The following is a 15650-nucleotide window of genomic DNA, read 5'->3' on the forward strand; positions in this document are numbered from 1 at the left end:
CTGGAGGGCAGGGCCAATGACGTTTATTTGAAGTGTGTCGGGAGGATTACAAGAAAATGTGGTCCAATCCAGTGCTAATTGTTCCTTCTTCTCTTTACAAATTTAAGAAAGGCTCTGCAGCCAGCTAACATGCTCATTTTGGGGCTGTTCAATTCCAGACCCATTCCTACTCAAGGAGAAACCACTTATCAGCTGTCCTTTTCCTGGTGGTGATCACCAGGTTGCATTTGAATCAAAGTGAACCAAAGTAATAATTATCTAATTACCATCAAGCAGAAAGCATAGGTAGCTATCAGTAAGAAGTAACACATTCCTACAACCAAGTGAAATTCATGGTTTTTCACTTTGACACTCTGAGTTACTTTAATGTAAACAGCAAACAATAAATTTTTTTTTAATTTTTTTTTTAACATTTATTTATTTTTGAGACAGAGAGAGAGCATGAACAGGGGAGGGTCAGAGAAAGAGGGAGACACAGAATCTGAAACAGGCTCCAGACTCTGAGCTGTCAGCACAGAGCCCGACACAGGGCACGAACCCATGGACCACGAGATCATGACCTGAGCCAAAGTCAGATGCTTAACCGACTGAGCCACCCAGGCGCCCCTAAATTTTTTATTCAAAGTGAGAGAGAAATTGAAAGAAATATATATAGGGCTGATTAAAAAGTTAAACTGGGGGCGCCTGGGTGGCGCAGTCGGTTAAGCGTCCGACTTCAGCCAGGTCACGATCTCGCGGTCCGTGAGTTCGAGCCCCGCGTCAGGCTCTGGGCTGATGGCTCAGAGCCTGGAGCCTGTTTCCGATTCTGTGTCTCCCTCTCTCTCTGCCCCTCCCCCGTTCATGCTCTGTCTCTCTCTGTCCCAAAAATAAAACGTTGGAAAAAAAAAAAAAAAGTTAAACTGTCCACTTATCTTCCTTTATTTTAATGGTTCTGGCACCTGAGAACAGGACTAAAGAAGGGTTAAATGCCTTTAAGAAAGCAAAGACAAGTTAGAGGACAGTATCTATAAAGGCTGGGTGGTTTGTCAATATCCCTTTCCACTTAGAATTAACCCTGAAATTGAAACCACCACTAAAATAACTCCATGTCTCTTCTACCAACAACCTGGACCGTGCAGCAAAACCAAGAAGAAACTTAAGGCTTTTCTGTGGGTAACATTACTCCGAATTGGTATCAGTTCCTAAGTTCCAGATACGCTGGTGAGAAGAAAGGGTGTAAAAAAAAAAAAAAAAAAAAGTTGAAAAGCACGGTCACAAAATAGACTATCACCTACATCCTTTCAATGGATGAACTAAGTGAAACATGGGGATTCTTTAACAATTTGCAATGAACAGAAATTTCCTTGAGATTGTCGGCTAGGTATTTGTAGACAATTTTAATTAAAAATGGGTTCCAATGACCCACAAAATTGCCATTCTTTCATTCCTGGACTCCATGTATGTGATTTATAACATCTGGCACTATGTTTCTGATACTCGTATACACATCTTTCTTTTATAATGCTCTGTCCCACCCAAGAATTTAAGCATTATAATAGTGGGCGTGGGGGGACACTGATTTTACAGCTTCTCTGAAACAGGCATGAAGGACTACTGGTTTCCCTAGCACACACAAAGGTATTTGTGACTTTATAAAGCAGATGTCTATACACGGACACTCGAAAAAGCACGTTACCTTCTAAATGCAGTTGGCAAGCTTTCTGATTAAAGAAACCCTAGTGTGAGTCATTTCATCAAGCAAATAAATTCTACCTTCTGTATAACTTTTGTATCTTGTGTTTTATCTTTTATATCTGGATATTCCTTTGAGCCTGCTATGGGTTCGAGCAATCCAGAAATATTACAGTCAAGTAACAATTATTAGCAATTAATCTCCAGTTTGCAGATCAGAAATGGAGCAGAGAAGAGGTTAGGTATTTTGCCAAAAGGAACTTAACTATACTCTCCTTCCTTTCAAATATAGCTCAAATAATTGGCTGGCCAGAACCGCAGCCTCTGGTGCCACCTCTGTCTCCGATCAGTGGTGACCAGCTAAGTTTATTCCTGTGACAAAAGACAGGGTTGAACCGGACAGCACCAGACACTATCTCACTTCCTCCATCTCTAAAGTGCCAGGATTCCACTGCAAAATGCTATTTTCCATCTGTCCCTACTTCAAATCTAGCTACTGCACACATTTCTCTTGTGAATCTTATTTTAAAAAATGGAACTTCAATTTAGAGAATTCTCCTTCATTCTACAAATGTTTTATCGTGTCAGGCACCGTCCTGAACATCAAGTATTCCATTGTGCCAAAGTATTTTCAGAGCAAGATTTGTGGATCAATGAGCTCTTCTAAGAGTATGGCATCCCCAGTGGGCCCAAATCCTCACTTTCCAGGGTGACAGACTCTGCTAGGGGAGCTGTCCCCGGAAGCCCTCCCTCCCTTGAAGGAGAAACCTATTCCTTCATCCCAAATGCCCACAGCCTCCTACACCACAGAGCTGAGTAAACACCGACGCGGCAGAACCTAAGCCCAGGACTCAGTGACACACTCCTGCACCCTGGCAAGGCAGCTGTGATCTGCTCCCTGTACAGTCACTGGGCAAGGCAGCTGTGACACACTCCCTGTACAGTCACTGGGCTGCTGGCCCTAATGAAGGAAGGAAGGAAGGAAGGAAGGAAGGCAGGCAGGCAGACAGAAAGGGAAAGGAAGGAAGGAAGGAAGGAAGGAAGGAAGGAAGGAAGGGAGGAAGGAAGGAAGGAAGGAAGGAAGAAAGAAAGAGAAAGAAAGCACTTGAGAGAACAGTGAAGGTTTGGATCTTAAACTAAATGATACTATTCTAATTATCTTCAATTCCATCACGGTGAAAAACAGGTCTGTCAAAAAAATAATACAACCCCCCCAAAATGGTGCCCTACAACTGCCCAAGCAGCTTGGGGGTTGGTAAGCTCTCTGGGTGTACTCAAGTCCAACTCCAAAATGACTGAAAGTCAGGTACGTACCTGGGGAGTTGGCCACGGAGTCAAAATGACAGTTAGCCAGGACAGCATGCTGGGCCCCGTCCCTGGGCTCCAGCTTTACCACGACGTTGGTGATGTTGTCATAGTAGCTTGTAAAACCTCCCAAGAAGTCAATGCTAAAGGAGCCGGTGGGCCGTTGGACATCTACTGAAATCCTGTGAAGGCTGCTGCTTTGAACTTCAATCAGTTTAATCTGTTCCAAGAGGTAATGGACGGTCAGAATCTCATTTTCTGGACTTCCTGTAGTCCTGGGGCCAATGGATGTGATGTGTTCAAGATAATCCCTGGAAGGAACCAAAAGAACGATGATGACATGGCATGCCAGGCTTGAAATGAATGCTTAACACGAGGCAACTTTTCCTGACCTCCCCCCTATCCCCCCCTCACCCCCAGCAAAAGCCAGTTCTTTGACCTCTCACATACAAAAAGGCTTGTATTATTTCAGGTACCCTGTGAAAAATCCCTTGTAAAGTTCCATCTGTTTATTATGCCTTCTGTGAGTTCCTCCCTTCAGTTTTCCCGATCCGCCCCGCTCCCAAATGCTTCCTATCCCCATATCAAACCAATACAAAGACTAGGGACTGACTCAAAACGTGTGGCTGCTGCAGGCTGGACAGACAGAATCAGGCCTCACTGAGCTTCGCCCTGGAGAGTTACTGATTCTAAGCAGCAGAAGCCAACGAGCAAAGACAAATAAGTCAAGAGGTTAAATAAGCAAAAACAAAAACAAAAACAAACTTCCGATCGATGAGAATGGACTCAGCCCTCTCCACGGTGCGCACACTGAGCCTAATAACAATTCAGGCCCAAGCCAACCCTACCCCTAAAACAAACAAAACAAAACAAAACAGAACGTGTTATCTTTTCACTACATTCCAAGTGGGCAAAAAGGGGGTGGGGGAGGTGTGCTCCAGAACGTCTTTAAGAAAATAAGCTTCCAGCACTTTGTATTCCAAAGTTTTTAAAACACCGAGGCTGCTGAAAACTATGCTAGCTGGTGATTTTAGGAGCTTTGACCTACTTAGGGTTACAATACCTTTAAAGGTCTCTTCTTGAATTTAAAACAAAAGCACAGAAAACCACCAAATCTCACACACCAGGGGCCCAAGGACACGCTCCAAGAATCTGAGAGCCCCCGAAATGGTAGAATTTTGAAGGTGCAGTCCTCCGGAAGCCCCCCACGGCTTACAGGTGTGAGGACCGGGACCCTCCGGAAGTTAAGAGCACCGCGTTATCCCCATTCTCACCTCCCCACCCAAACCGAATTTATCAAACGGTCTAGACACACAGATTTCACTCCCCATTTCATACGGAATGCAGGAAGGCGACTAAAAAGTGGAAGTTGCTCCAGAAGATGGGGGGCGACTGTCAACCCTCCACGCGCCCGGCAGAACCGAGGCGAACAGGCCGGTGCAATCCGCCCCCCGGGCCACCCCGGACCGCACCGCCGGATCCACAGAGGGCCACGCCAGCTCCGCGACCCGCACGCGGGGACTCCGGCAGAGGGGCGCGCGGGGCCCGCCCCGCCCCACGTGCGGCCGCGCGGCGCCGGCGAGCCCGGGCGGTCCCGCGGGGCGGGCGCACGCAGGTGCGGAGCCCGGGACCCAACCGCGGCCGCGGCGGAGGAGACGCGCGGGCCGGGCGGGAGCGGCGGGTACCTGGCTTGGCGTGCGTCGAAATCCCCGGGGCGCCCGGCGGCCCCGCGCAGCACGAGCTGCTGCAGCGAGAGCTGCACGAGCGCCCGCAGCGCGAGCAGGTAGAGCGCCAGCCCCAGCGCGGCGCGCGCCTCGGACAGTCCGGTCCCCGCGCCCCGGCTCGCGTCGCCCCCCGCGCTCCGCTTCCGCGTCCTCGCGCCGCCGCCGCCGCCCGCGGCCGCCGGCGGCTCCGGCGCCAGGGCCTCCCTCCCGGGCTGGGGCGCGGCCGCCGGGCCGTCCCGGCGCTCCCCGCCGACGCGGTGCCGCCTCACGGCCGCCGACTCCGAAGCCCACTCCATGGCCACGAGCCTTCACCCCCAGCCCCACCGCTCCGGCCCGCGACGGCCCCGGGAGCAGCCGCGGCCGCCGCAGCGCCTCCTAGTGAGCGGACGGAAACTGTAGAGGGCCAAACTTATTCTGATTGGCCCGGCCCGCCGCGACCCAGCCTCTGAGGGCCGAGCGCCGGCGGGCACCGCCGCGGGGCGGCCCCGGGTGGGCGTGCCGGGTGCGCCCGCTCCCGCAGGGCGGCTCTGCCTGGTGGGGGACGGAGGTTCCCAAACGGAAAGCTACCCAGGAACCTGGAAACGTGAAAAAAGCGAGAGGTCGCTTTTCGGAGAATGCACACGGTGCACCGGGCAGGTTCTGAGGACGGGCGCTGGGAAAAGTCAGCTCCTGGCTCTTAAAATTAGAAGTAGGACTGCGCCCCGGAGGCCCAGCCTAACATTTCCACATACGCAATCCAAACACGCATCTTCCTGACCAAGCCAGGCAACCAGCACTGTCACGGTCTCCGTTTAACAGATGAAGAAAAATGACAGCCCTTATTTACTGAGTATCTGCCCTGAGCCAAGCACTGTGCTTGGCGCTTTCTACTTTACCGCGTTGGATTCTCCTAAGCATCTTGCTTTATTCCTACTGAATAGCTGAGAAACTTACCGGTAACCGATGAAGAACTTACATCCAGTTCAGTGGGACCCCAAAACAGCATTCTGCTCCACTGCTGAATATGGGTGGCACTCTGGAAAGGAAGGTTGGGGGAAAGCTCTTCCTCCGTCCATGTCACCAAGAGGCGGAGCCCTGGTTTTCCTGCAGATGCTCCCGACCATCTAGGTTTCTCTCTGCCTGCTGATGCATGGAGCCCCTCCGCCTCAAAGCTGTGTCTCCAGCAGGGAGGTGCCGCAGTTGCAAGACTGTGAGTCTAGGCCGCCCCGGAAGGTACATCACCCGGGGTCTGCTCCCGGCCAGGACTCGGGCCCACCAGGAACCTGGTGCTCCTTACTCCCAGCTCTCCAGACACACAGCCCTCTTTCACTGTCTTTCCGGCTCACCATCTTTCCTTGTACAACTGGATCCTCTCAGGAGTCATTTAAGTTGCCTAGAGCATTCTTCCCTCCCCTCCTTGCCTAGTTACCTTTTACTTGTCCTCCACATCTCAGCTCAAGGGGTACTTCTTCAAGCAGAAATCTAATCTCATGAAGCCAGTTTCCCCTATTTGTAGCATCTCCTGATACCAAATGTGCATGTAAATTATTTAAGATCTTCCTCATGAGACTGTGAGCTCCATGAAGGCAGGAATCAGGTCTGGTTTTGCTCACCATTTGAATTCCCTCCTCTTAACGCAAATCAGGATGTATAGTAGTCAATAAATATTTCTCGATTGAGTCATAAAATGAAATTTTACAACAGCAGCATAATTTTCACTAAGATCCTTTTTAGCCAATGAGGTCCGTGAGACCAAAGACAATGTCTATATCTTATTCATCACTATGTTCCCAGGGGCTTATCTCTGTACCTAGCCCATGGTTGTCACTCCACACGTATTTATTCGTTGGGCAAATGACTATATATTATCTTTTATAAGAACCAGCTTTCTTGCTACTCTCTTTCCAAAAACTTCGGAAGGTAAGACTTCAGGAACAACTCCGTCCACTGTAGCATAAACAAGATGTGGAGCTCACTGGTTCTTGGGGGAAGGGCACATATGTTCCACGGTCTTTTAAGCTTCACTTATTTTATGCCGTCACTTTCTGGACTGGGTGGGTATCAGAAAACCTAGAGACAGGTTGTACCCCTCAGGAGCTGTGTTAGTGGCTAAATCGTTTGAGGTCTCATTTTCAGAAGCGTAACCTATATTTAAGCACCTTTGATGATGTTCTGTGGGAGGCAGTGTACCAGAGCAGAAGAGCCTGGTTGTTGACCCTGAATTGCGTACCTTTGATAGACACGACGTTATGCAAGTTAAAAATCTCAGGATCCTTATCTGTGATAACGGAGATAATGTCTGCCTTAAAGGGTTTCAGTAGGGATTAATCAGTTAACATATGATAGATCCTCACAGATAAGTCTCATTAATATTTTCCAGAGTGCTCCCTCTTTTTTTTTTCTTTTTTTCATGTTCACTTATTTTTGACAGAGAGAGAGGGAGGGGCAGAGAGAGAGGGGGACAGAGGATCCGAAGTGGGCTCTGTGCTGATAGCAGAGAGCCAGACGCAGGGCTTGAACCCACACACAAACTGTGAGAACCTGACTTGAGCTGAAGTTGGATGCTTAACCAACAGAGCCACCCAGGCGCCCCCCCAGAGTGTTCCTTCTTGTACAATCCTTTGCAGATTGGATCAAAAGCCATTTTCCTATTGTGATCCTCGTCAAGCCCTAGACGGTGGATGTTATTATAGTTGGGTTCCTGATGGCAGCTTCCTACACTGTATAAACTGTGGTATTCACATTTGAATATTTTTAAGCTACCAGTTGCTGGACGTGTAGACTGTCAGATACTGACCAAGGTGAGGAAACAGAAGAACAAAGCAATGTTTCTGCCTTTGCAGAGCTTATGTTCTAGGTGGGAGACAATAAACAAGAGAGTGTGTATTTGTGGGTGAATAAAAGGCCACGTAAAGAAAAATAAAGCAGGGGCACCTGGGTGACTCAGTCGGTTAAGGGTTCGACTTTGGCCCAGGTCATGGTCTCACGGTTCGTGGGTTCAAGCCCCGCGTCGGGCTCTGTGCTGACAGCTCGGAGCCTGGAGCCTGCTTCAGATTCTGTGTCTCCCTCTCTCTCTGCCCCTCCCCTGCTCTGCTTTCTCTCTTTCAAAAATAAATAAACATTAAAAGGAATTTTAAAAAAGAAAGAAAAAGAAAGCTGGTAATTGAGACTGACCTAGGCTGTTTTTTTAAGTCGGGTGATCAAGGAAGATCTCTCCGAGAAGACATGCACGATAACCTGAATGAAGCAAGGAACGCGGCCGTAAAAGCCTGAGGAGAGAATGTTCTGGGCACAGGGAAATGAACCAGCGTGTTCAGAAGCACCGAGTAGGGCATGTGGCTACAGCAGACTGAGCAGGAGGGGTGGTGATGGTGGGGAAGTGGGAAAAGTAGGCCGGGGCCCGCACAGTGAGGGCCTCCTGGGTCACAGCCAGGACTCTGGGGTGGTTTTGAGCCTCGAAGGGCCCTGGCTAAACGAAGGGCCCTGGCTAAAACTACGAGTTGTAACAGTCCCCGGAGTCTCAGTGCCCTTCGGGGCAGCGTGCAGACCACGCCCAGATCACAGAGGCTAATAAAGGACTTTGCTAACGTCTGGCCTTTGAAGTGTTTGAAGCCGATGCTGCGTAGTGGTGTTTGTGTGGGTAGTAAGACCATGAGAATCAAGCACACACCCCAGCTCCCCCGTGCGCTTGTGAAAGTGGTGAGGGTGGAACCAGACGTGAAAGGCTTTGGGGCTCCTTCCGGGGACCTACTGATGACGGGGGCATTATGCAAGTTGCAATCTCAGGATCCTCGTCCCACTTGGCAGACAAGTGACAGAGTGGGCGCTGGACCAGCCGACAGGCACCGAGATGTCCCAAGCCCCTTCTGTTTTGCCACCTCTCCGGTATTTCCCAGTGACCTGGCCAAGTTGCGTGAAAGGGCACGCAGGCTGTCAGGGATCGGGTGAAAATGCCAGTCCCTGTCTTCCCCGGAGGTCACCCCAGAGCCGATGGGCCTGCTTCTTTGGAACAGGGGCTACGGGGGCACACTGTAAGTTCTGCAGGACTGAGGAGGGCAGGAGGAGGCCTTTTACCTCCTGTTATAGTTACGGTTAAAATCGAGGGAGGTCCCGAGCCAAGACACGAGAATCCAGACCAGCTGCAAAAGGCAAATGGGCTGAGAAAATTGGCTCCTTTGGGGGAAAAAAATCAAATTGGAACCTCACATCATATTACACACCCAAAAAAAAAAAAGTAGACTTCAGAATTAAACCTAAACTTTTTAACTGATAAGAAATATGGTAAACTTAAGTAAGAGTCAAGCAGACAAGGACTCTTTCACAAAAAAAAAAAAAAGTAAAAAAAGAGGGGCACCTGGGTGCCTTGGGATTCTCTCCCTCTCTCTCTGCTTCAATCCTCAATCCTGCTTGCGTGTGCTCTAAATAAATTAATTACTTAAAGATAAATAAATAAATACATAAATAAATAAATGTTAAAAAATAGTAAAAGAAATCAGAGGGAAAAATCCCATTTGAGTACACAAAACTGAACAATCACCAAAAACATGAACAGTCAAATGACAAATCTGAAACATTATATTCAAGAAACTCTAAAAACAAGGGGCTAATACATTTTACTCTCATTGTGTCTTGATAGATAAAATATAAATACAAAATTAAATTACATATTTATAACTTATTACCATTTAATAGATATATTTAATGTAGTCATATATTAACATCAATAAGAAAAATCCCAGTGCCTCAACAGAAAAATATGTAAGGCATTCATCCTTTGTATCAAAGGAACACATATGAAGTGTGGACCATTTAAAAAAAAAATTTAATGTTTCTTTTATTTTTGAGAGAGAGAGGACAGACACTGACACGGGGCTCGAACTCACGAACCACGAGATCATGACCTGAGCCAAAGTCAGACACTTAACCGACTGAACCACCCAGGCGCCACAGATCATGTTGAAAAAGTTTTTTTGTTTTGGTTTTAATTACAGTATGTGCTGCTCACCAAAGGTTAATTGATAAGCACCTTTATTTGATGCAGGGGGATACGTACTAGAATGCCCTTCTAGAAAGCAACTTGGCAAGATGTACCAGGAGCCTTGAAAGAATTCACAACTTTTGATGTAGCACTTTCAGATGGAGGAATTTAGTGAAGAAGTGATTTTAAAAAAACTGCAGAAGAATCCCCACTTATAAAAGTCAAATATGTGATGGCAGCACCTGGCTGGCTCAGTCAATTAAGTGTCCTGACTCTTGAGTTCAGCGCAGGTCATGATCTCACGGTTCGTGAGTTCGTGCCCCGGGTCGGGCTCTGCCCTGACAGCATGAAGCCTGCTTGGGATTTTCTTTCTCTCCTTCTCTCTGCCCCTCCCCTGCTGTCTCTCTGTCTCTCTCTCTCAAAATAAATAAATATTTAAATGAAATACGTAGAAACGATTTCAGCCTATAAAAATAAAGGAAAAGTCAAATAAATTCTAGCCTATCCAGAGTGCGGAACACCACGTAGTATCAGATGCAGCATCGGCAAAGTCTACTCAACAATGGGGGAGAATTATTCTTGTTATAAATACCAAGGGGGAACAAAAAGTAAAGATACACTATTGAAAAAAGAATATATTGGATGGATACGAGATATGTGGAAGGAAATACAGCAAAGCAATGACAGCAGTTACCTAGGAGCGGTATTTTCCTTTTTTATTCATTTATCTCACTGCCACCTCCCCTGGGGTGGCCTTGGTATTTATTCCCTGTAAGAGCCTCAGAAGGTGAGGTCAGGCCCCTCAGGCCCAGGGCCTGGTAAGACACTTGAACTCTGGCACCTTGTAATCATTCAGAAGGTAATTAATAAACTGGATGCAGCATGGACGTGATCCAACAGGACCTCAGCATCAAAACCTCATCTCTGGCCTGTGCTCCTCAAATACATTTCTAGACTAAAACGTTTAGGGTAAAGATCCAGAAGTTAATGTATTGCCACCTCCAATTAAACAATTTCTCGAGAGACCTTTTCACTGAACCTATCTTTCTCTACATTCGGCCTGTGACACAGGAGCAGACCCGATGTGTGTGCTTCCAAATGGCTTTGGACTTTGAATTTTCTTCTCCGCCCTTCATAGCGCGTTCCTTGTGTTGGAGGAAAAGAACTCAAGAATCTTAAACGCCTCCAGGGATTTATCTGAGGCGCCTATACCCAGGGCTTTGTTTGCATTTCTCCCTGGGCTGCAGGGGCAGGTGAGCCAGGACAGAGGGTTGTGACTCAGCAGTCTGGAGGGGGAGCTGACTCTGCCTGTCTGTCTACTGAAACATTAATGAGGGTATGCGCTGCCGGGGCTCGGCCCCTCGAGGAGTGCACCCCCTCTCTTCCAGGGCCCTTTTCCAAGTGGCCACCTCCCTCTTGCCACCCCGAGACCATTTGCAGGTTCTGTCCTGGACCCGTTTCACTTGGCCCGCGAGCCCGTGACCTTGGTCGGGTGCTTACTGGCCAAAAATAGCCTCTGCAAGTCCTTCTCTTCCAACACGCCCAGAGGGGAAGAGGGACAACAAAGGATCTTGGATGACAATGGCAGATCTCTCTCCAAGTGTGGTCTGAGGACCAGGTAACATAAGAATTGCATGGGGACCTGAGGATAAGTCATCTTCCTGTGTCCTACCCACCTACGGCCACCAAATCACTTTGGTCGTGGCTGCCCTACTATCTGCTGTGTGGCCTCCAGTGAATCAGTTAACCTTGCTGTGCCTCTGTTTCCCCATCTGAAATGTAGGGCGAACAGGGCTGTTTATGGAGACCCAGTAAGAGCTCAAGATGTGACAGGGGCGTCTCCTACTCTGTGGTTGGGACATTAGCTGTGGGTCATCAGGGAGCTGGGGAGATAACCTCTCTGAGTCTTTGACTGGATTTCCAAACCCTCTCATCACTCCTCTGCAAGTGCCTGAAAGGAAATGAGAGACTTTTTGGCCCAAACTCTTTTATAGCAACCTAAATTAAACTTGTGAGGGGCGCCTGGGTGGCTCAGTCGGCTAAGCGTCTGACTTCGGCTCAGGTCATGATCTCGCGGTTTGTGAGTTTGAGCCCCTGTTTTCGGAGCCTGGAGCCTGCTTCAGATTTCTGTGTCTCCCTCTCTCTCTGCCCTTGTCCCACCCACCCTCTGCCTCTCTCTCTCTCTCTCTCTCTCTTTCTCAAAAATAAACATTAAAAAAAAAGTTGTGAAACACCATTTGTGACACAAGCCTGAGGGAAACTTGACTTCTACAAATTTGCTAAGTGCATGCTATTACTCTGTTCTCTCCACCCCTTGCAATACATGTGTTCATGTGTGCATGTCCAGTCCTGTTCGTTCCTACCCTCTCTGCTGAAAAAAAACCTGCTCTCCTCTCTCAAGTCTCAGTCACCCTTGATACACAAGCAATCAATGAGCAGACAACCAGAAGTATCCAGAACAGGTACTCTATTTTTTAAAGTAATGGAAACGTATTCGCAATAGTCAGCCATCAAAAGGAATGAAGTGCTGACCAGGCTACTGTGCAGATAAGCCTCAACCACATTATGCTGAGTGATAGGAGTTTGTCCCCAAAGGTCACACATTGTCTGATTCACATAAAATACCCAGAGCGGGTAAATCCATCCAAGCAGAATGAAGACTGGTGACTACCTCGGACAAGGAGGAGGAGAGAATGAGCTCAATTGCTTCGTGGGCATGGGGCTTCCTTTTGGGGCGACGAAGAGCTTTCAGAACTAGACAAAGCCGGTGGCTTGCACGAGATTGTGAACGGACTAAATGACACTAAGCTGTTCACTTCTAAAATGGTTGATTTTATATGATGTGGATGTCCCCTCAATAGGAGTACTTTGAAATTTCATCCACTACGAATTATTCACAGCTGACTATAGTAAGTAGACTCTAAAAAGTATTCGCTCCACAGGCAGACGGATGCCTGCCCAAATTCAGAGCGACGGTGAAGGGGTTTGCTCCCCCACCACTACTTCCAGAAGATGTGATGACAAGGCTTCAGTGGCCTCTTCCAACAACTCAAATTGGGATTTCTGCTCTCACTTTTTTTTTTTTTTTTTTTTTTTACTTTTCTAAGTCTTAAAAAAAATTGTTTTTTAACGTTTATCCACTTTTGAGAGACAGAGCACAAGCAGGGGAGGGGCAGAGAGAGACAGAGGGAGACACAGAATCCAAAGCAGGCTCCAGGCTCTGAGCTGTCAGCACAGAGCCCAACATGGGGCTTGAACTCACGAACTGTGAGATCATGACCTGAGCTGAAGTCGGACAATTAACGGACTGAGCCACCCAGGCGTCCCTCAGTTGTTCGTTTGCTTGTTTTCAAAGAAAATCAATAAGCAGATCTGTGTCACAGATGCTGATGCTTAGCAGAAGGCAAAGGAAAGAGCTTCATTTGTAGCCTCAAGTTTTTAAAACCATTTCCTTCCAGATTCTTCCATGGTTACCCAAAGGAGGCACCCAAATATTCCAGCTGGAGGTAAGGACCCCTGTAAAGGGCCCCTGCAAGCCTGGGAGCCTATAGTGAGAGATTCGGGGTTTAAAACCCAAGTGACAAACAGACTCTGGTTATTCAAATGTGCTGGCGTGTCAGCAAGGCAATTGTGATTTACTTGGGGTGACAGAGCACTGACACGCTACTTCCTGATACGGCAGATAAGGCAAAATAAAACAGACCAGAGGAGGGTTGTAGGGAGCGGCAAGGACTATGCAACCCTGAGCCCCACCTAAATCAGTCACGGCAAGCACTGTGGTGTGGAATTTGGGGCTCGGCATAGCCAGATCTTCTAATTTTTCAAGAAGCAGCAGCAATTCCGGTATTTATGCGAAAACTTCTGCTCTGTTAATTTTTGGAAACTGATTTTAACAGAGAGGACCAATGCGCCTGCCAAACAAAACAGGTCTGCAAACTGGATCCCACCCGAAGAATGTCGGTTGGGAACCTCTGAACCCTGGCCTCTAAGCCCTCAAGGATGCACCTGCTAAGATAAAAATATTTCCCCGGAGTGAGAATCAGGTTATACTTGGGGTTCTTATGCCCCGAGCTAGGGGAAAGTGCAAAGTGCTGGAGTGGATCAGCTGTAGCTGGCCAGCCTCCTCTCTCTCTGTTAGGTGGAAGGTGAGCCTTGTCAGATGCTTCCCTCCTTCCGTTCCGTTCCCCGCCCCGCCCCCACCCCGGTTCTAGCCACTGCTCTGTTTTGCACCGAACCAGGAGTAAGCAGGAGAACGCTTCTTCAAGTTTTGCTGGTGCAGAGCTGGGGGGGGGGGGGGGGGGAGTTTCCCTCTCACCCTCACCCCTACCTTGTAAACACGTACACTATACAGAGCACACACCGAGCGTGAGACTATATGTCCCTCCCTCCTGGGTTTTGGACCAAGCCTGGGGCTACGCAGCTGTATTTATTCTTCCAGTGTGTCCTGTGGGGAGGAAGGAAGGGAAGAGCAGAGAGTGAGTGGGCCTAGAAGAAAGCCCACCGCCATGGAAAACACCAGCATTCCTGCTCTGTGGCTGCTATCGGCAGCACAGACTCTTAATGGGAAATGTAATCCGTAAACTGTGACGGCATTTCCAAGCGCTGAGACTCAGTCAAATCTACAAACTGGTTCTGATGTGAAGGAAAACACCTTCTTAAAATTAGACACGCTGGCCCCGAAAACACTGGCATCCTAAATCCGGAGATTTCCTTCCTGTGGTGTTCTAGTGCCTTCCACCCGAGCTGAGACGCAGACATCCAGCAAGAGAGATTAAACTTAATTTTTGTAACAGCTGCAGAGAAAGCTCTACAGTCCACCTTACCAAGACCTGACCAGGAGCCACGTGGGTCAGACTAAAAGGAGCTCTTCTAGAAGAAACCTAGGCGTGCACGCTCCTTACCCCCGTTTTGTTTACACATGAGCAGATTTTTTCAGCTTTATCAGCCCTCACAGGAAACCATAAACAGACTTCCCGGTGACACTTGTGCTTTCTGGTTGTGTGAACCCCAGTTCTTCCTTCCAGAGACACCATCCTGGCTACAGAGATAAAAATCAACAAATACCACATTCTTTCCAACTGGCCTACCGTAAGTTATGGCTGGTTTGAGCATGTTGGCCTTCTGGTTTACTCCAAAGGGCAAGATGTGCCCCCTGCCTCACCGGGGGTTGAGCTGGGTTTCCTGCTAACACGAACAGGGGAGAAGTTTCAGCCCACCCGGTGGTTACTCCCCAGGAACAGTGTTGGGCCTTTGAAACTTGAAACCTGAATTTGCTGAGCCCAGAACCTAAAGCATGGTGTTTTCCTTGTTCCTGTTTTCATCAGGCAGTCTTCAAGTGTTCTCTGATGGCAGCTTTTGGGTTTTTTAATCATTGTTTGTTTTTAAACTTGTAAAGCTCCTGATTTGTGATCCATACTAAGAAGTTTCTTAAAACTTTGGGGGAATGGGGAAGAAAGCCAGAAAGCATGAAATAATAATTTGTTCGAGTTATTTCTCTTTTCTCTTTTCCTCTCACAAAACTGAATCCCAATTGATCAAGTGGGTTAATGACACCCCTCCTCATCTCTCTCTTTTTAAAAAAAAAAATTAATGTTTATCAATTTTGAGAGGACAGAGTGTGAGCAGGGGAGGGGCAGAGAGAGAGGGAGACTCAGAATCCGAAGCAGGCTCCAGGCTCCAAGCTGTCAGCCCAGAACCCGACACGGGGCTCAAACCCATGAACTGTGAGATCATGACCTGAGCCGAAGTCACATGCTCAACCGACTAAGCCACCCAGGGGCCCCTCTCTCCCCCTCTCTTTGCTTCTAGGTGTCCTTTGTCATTTCTACCACAGGGGAGGGAAGAAAAAAGTCAGATTAGTCCTCTCTGATTATACCAAAGATATCTGATTATCTCGGCCCCGCCTGGAGCAATGGGGTCAGCTCCTGCCTTTCTGGAAAGCACACCTTGCCAAAGGTTCTTTGGGCACTTTGCTGAGGAAACTTCCTTGAATG

At 48.2% G+C, this 15650-nt stretch overlaps 1 protein-coding gene across 2 annotated transcripts in view; it reads right to left on the reverse strand.

Moving 5' to 3' along the window:
- The window catches only part of ERMP1 (endoplasmic reticulum metallopeptidase 1), a 44488-nt gene extending 39423 nt beyond the window's left edge, over positions 1–5065 (reverse strand). Inside the window, exons 1-2 of one of the 2 annotated variants that reach the window (XM_027041166.2) lie at positions 4662–5065; positions 2986–3287 (exon numbers count right to left, since the gene is read on the reverse strand). In XM_027041166.2, coding sequence (XP_026896967.2) covers positions 2986–3287; positions 4662–4996 — 637 coding nt within the window. In that variant the 5' untranslated portion in view covers positions 4997–5065. The remainder of the gene's footprint in view (positions 1–2985; positions 3288–4661) is intronic. The other variant, XM_027041165.2, reaches the window with a different exon arrangement.
- Between the last annotated feature and the right edge of the window lie 10585 nt (positions 5066–15650).

Source organism: Acinonyx jubatus, chromosome D4 (assembly GCF_027475565.1).
Source record: "Acinonyx jubatus isolate Ajub_Pintada_27869175 chromosome D4, VMU_Ajub_asm_v1.0, whole genome shotgun sequence".
NCBI lineage: Eukaryota > Metazoa > Chordata > Mammalia > Carnivora > Felidae > Acinonyx > Acinonyx jubatus.